At 41.8% G+C, this 3,900-nt stretch overlaps 1 protein-coding gene across 1 annotated transcript in view; it reads left to right on the top strand.

Moving 5' to 3' along the window:
- Positions 1–1,036: 1,036 nt before the first annotated feature.
- Positions 1,037–3,900, top strand: part of LOC104490529 (nuclear pore complex protein Nup107-like) — a gene marked incomplete at both ends in the record, with an annotated part of 13,949 nt that continues 11,085 nt past the window's right edge. The window contains 2 exon segments of the mRNA XM_010132824.1: positions 1,037–1,152; positions 2,874–3,009. Of these exon segments, the coding sequence (XP_010131126.1) occupies positions 1,037–1,152; positions 2,874–3,009 (252 nt within the window).

Here is a 3,900-nt window from a genome sequence, read left to right as displayed (position 1 = left end):
CTTTTCGGACAGCGCGCGATCAGTCCCGGGCGTGGCAGAGAGCATGGAAAGACTGTGTCGCGCAGCCAAGCCGCGCAGCTTTTAAAGCGAAAACGATGCGAAAGTCAAACAGACCCGTGAAAACTTTTAACCAATGAGAAATGGAGATGCAGCTGACGTCACATGGCAGGGAATACGATTGGTTAGTTTAAAGCAAACTTCTTCTGAAACAGAAGTTGCTAAACCATCACAGCAGCTACTGTCTCAATGCAAATTCTGTGGTCTTTGGGCTGTATGAAGGTTTGTTGTGGTGGAGCTCCCTGTTGTCATAAGAGGTATCTCTGTTTTTAACATGAGTCAGATATTCCTGGGAACACTAGCAACTGCACTGATACATAGGAGTATCTGGAGCAGATGTAGTGCTTGGTAGATCAGACTTTTGGTTGCCTTTTGCTTTAAGGGTTTAGAGACTGGTTTCCAAGAAAGAGAGGCTGGAGATTTATTGCTATGTATGCTCATGGTGTGTGTTTACCAGTGAACTCCAGTAACTGAAGGTGTGTCACAGATTTGGAGCATATATACACTTGTGTTCAACCGGGCTTCAGACTTCGATCTGGAGTACTGCTGGACATGAGAAGGAACTGAAATGACAATAGATAGGCTTTGTCTTTATGTTACATGTTGCCTGCTTGAAAAACTAGGGCTTGAGTATGCTTCAGACTTGGTATGCAGGGTGTTTGTATAACTTTAACATAACTAGATGTGAAGATTATTAAGTTCTGTTATTGATAATTAACTGCCTTATTTCTAAGTGTTGTTGGGCCTGAGACTTGCTTTTCTTTTATAATTGGCATTTGTGGGTTTGGTACAAGCCTTCTGATGAAAGTGGACAGGAGCAAGTTACTTGTCCATCAGGTTGGTTTGTCTGTTTCTTGTGCGATGGAACAGGATTTCATAAATACTCCAATCTCTGTTACAAGATTTCCTTTGAAGCTCCTTGATAAGAGCATAGTGGCCTTAAATATTTTGTTTTCAGAAAAATCTCTCTTTCTTCCAGTTATTGCACTATCTCGAAGTTCCATGAAGCCATCAGATATGTCTGCTATGCTGGGTACAGGAGGGAGGTCTCCTCTGATTCTACCAAATTCTGGACTTTTCAGCAATCTGTCAATGGTAAGATGGTTGTTACAGCATGTTTTTCATTCTGTGAAACTTAGAAGAAACTACACGTTTGCAGTGTTTGAGTGTTACTTGACCAAGGACAAACTGGGTGGCACAATTTTGCTAGTACTACTATCACTGCTTGCTACTAGTAGTATTTATTACTGTGGTGTTCTTTGAGATGGGGCAGTTAGGAGTAATAGAGGATTTTAAGGACGTGCTAAATACACCATGTGTGTTAAGCTAGTCCTTATAACATCTGCTTGTGACTACAAAAATCCTGACTTTGCTTGTTTACAAATTCTTCAAAGGCAATTAATTGTTCTGTCAGCAAGTTAAACCTTCAGAATTTTTCTTATTTTAGCACTCTGCAGTATTAAGCTTCACTCAGATGTTACAGTTTTGGACTTCAAAGAACAAGCTCTTCTGATGACTTTTCAGTTGACGTTCATTATCTTCTACTGTAATCTCCTTGGAAAAACACTGATTAGAAAAGTTATCAGTAGGGACGTCTGAAGTATTTTATCTCCCATTTATTTTTAAATTAACTCAAAACGAGTTGAGAGCTCTTCCTGTATGTGCATTTTAATTCATTCTCCCCTCTAGTTGTTTCTATGGTTTGTTGTAGCCCATTTGTTTTTTTTTTTTTTTTTAAATTATCAGATTCTGGGGCCTAGTTGATCAACATGTTATCAGCTCTTAGCAGTGACACTTTTCTTCGGGTTCAGAGCCTCTTGTCTTTCTGTAACTAGTGTTTTGTAAGTGGAGTACACTTTAGATGAGCATTTAGTGCTCTGACATGAATCCAGTTTAGATTAACAGAGGGCAGCTTGGGAATAGACAAAGGCTTTCACAGGAAGGTACTGGAAAAAGGACTTAAAATTATGTTTTCTGGAAATTTCCTAGTGAGTGTTCTTGTATTTCCCACAGATGCCTGATACGGTTTTACTGGAACTGAGTTTCTTGTTATTGTTAATCTGCAGTTGGAGTGCAGTAGCATTCAGTTCTGGTTGTCTAGAGAGCAATAATGGCAGAGAGAGGTCAAGCAAGAGGAACATTGTGGGTAGAAACAGGTATAAAAGGAAGAATAACAGATATAGGTCCACAGTTTGTTTATCATTCTGGTTTGGCCATTTTGCTGCTCTCATGTCATGTGTTACCAAATGCCTCCCTTGAAGTATCCCCCACAAAGTATAGGTATGTCTCCATTCCCCCCCTCAATATTCTGATACTTGCTATTATTTTAAACATGTATTGCCTTGCTCAGTCAAATGGTTTTGAGCAACTCAGCAAGGAGGCTGAAAGACTGGTGAATGGTTCTGATTCAAATTTTAACTATTATGCTGAACTTTTCACTGCTTTACATCCTAGTTAGTGTCATTCTGTCTCTTTTTACTTTTAACAAGTTTACTAAGTATACATTTATTATAATAGAATTTGAAAGTTTAGTGAAAAGTGATACATAGTGTTTTAAAGTAGATGCTCTTATTAATTAGCTTCTACTTAAGTTATTTCCTGAAAAAAAGAAAATAATAATTTCGTTTTTCCAAATTTTAATCTTTTCAGAGCTGTTTGTTAAAGACATAGTTGCACCTTATCTAAGGGCAGTTATTTCACCATTATGTTTTCAGCATTATTTTTTTACCATTCATAGAGAAGGTAAAAACTTAGAGCTAGCTTGTAATAGTCTGAGATTGCTATTTATTTTCCATTTGTTCTTGTTATGCTTTTAGTTGGATGAAAGTAACTGGACAATGGCACTCTCACCTCAGCAGACAGGAATGTTTGGAAATCTAGACATGTCCAATATGATAGAAGATGTCACTATGAGCGCTGTACTGCTGCGTGAAGATGATCCTGGGGAGGCTGGTGAGACAATCTGATGTTTTCATAAACCATGCTTTTTATTCGTGGGATATAAATATATACATTCTCTCTTTTCCTGTATTATTTTGCTGATATTTCTTTGTGTCACTGGTTTGGCCGAGGTTGAGCCAAGGTCCGATAACGATAGTACCTTCCCCTATTCCAGCAGAAATAGGGGAAGGGAGAAAAGAATTCGTGAGACCTCTAATATGCCCTTTTGGAAAACTGAAACAAACTTTAATAACACAACAAACAGAAATATATTAAATACAAAAAAACCCGGTAAGATATTGAGGGTTTTGTAGGAAATGGAAAGGCGAGGGTTAAAACCACGGGACGGGGAGTAAAACTGCGGCAGTTCAAAGATGGCGGTGGCCACGTGGCACAGGAAAAACTACTGTGGCAAATACAAAACCGGGGCGCAGGCATGTGGGGAGACCCAAACCAGCACGATTTTACCAGTCTATCATGGATTAGAGGCAGAAGCAGGCAAACCCGGCGGCGAAAAGCGTAGCAAGCAGGGAAATGGCTCCTTGGATGTGCGGGGGTCCAGTGGCGTGTGCAGCTCGGCGAGCAGAAAGCTCCGAAAGCAGCAGGTTCCTCAGCGGCGGCGGCGAGGGGCTTTTTCCGGCTGGGCTCAGCAGCTCTGGCGAGCAGGCGGCAGGCAAGCAGGGACGGATCGGGTCCGGACAAACAGCAAGCACCAGCAGGCGCGCAGCGCGGCTTCTCCGGTGCGGCGGCAGCAAAAGCGCAGCTCGTTAGAAGCGACAGGGGAGGGCTCCGATCTCCCGTGGCGCACAGTTCCCAAGCTGGTCACTCGCAGCGGTGGTGCTTTGCCGAAGAAGCAGTGAGCAGTGGCGACTCCCGCGGGCGGCGGCAGCAGCTCCCGGAGTC

This window comes from Buceros rhinoceros, unplaced genomic scaffold (assembly GCF_000710305.1).
Source record: "Buceros rhinoceros silvestris isolate BGI_N320 unplaced genomic scaffold, ASM71030v1 scaffold9123, whole genome shotgun sequence".
Taxonomy (NCBI): domain Eukaryota; kingdom Metazoa; phylum Chordata; class Aves; order Bucerotiformes; family Bucerotidae; genus Buceros; species Buceros rhinoceros.
The sequence above is the reverse complement of the archived record's forward strand: the minus strand, read 5'-3'. Positions and strand labels throughout refer to the sequence as shown.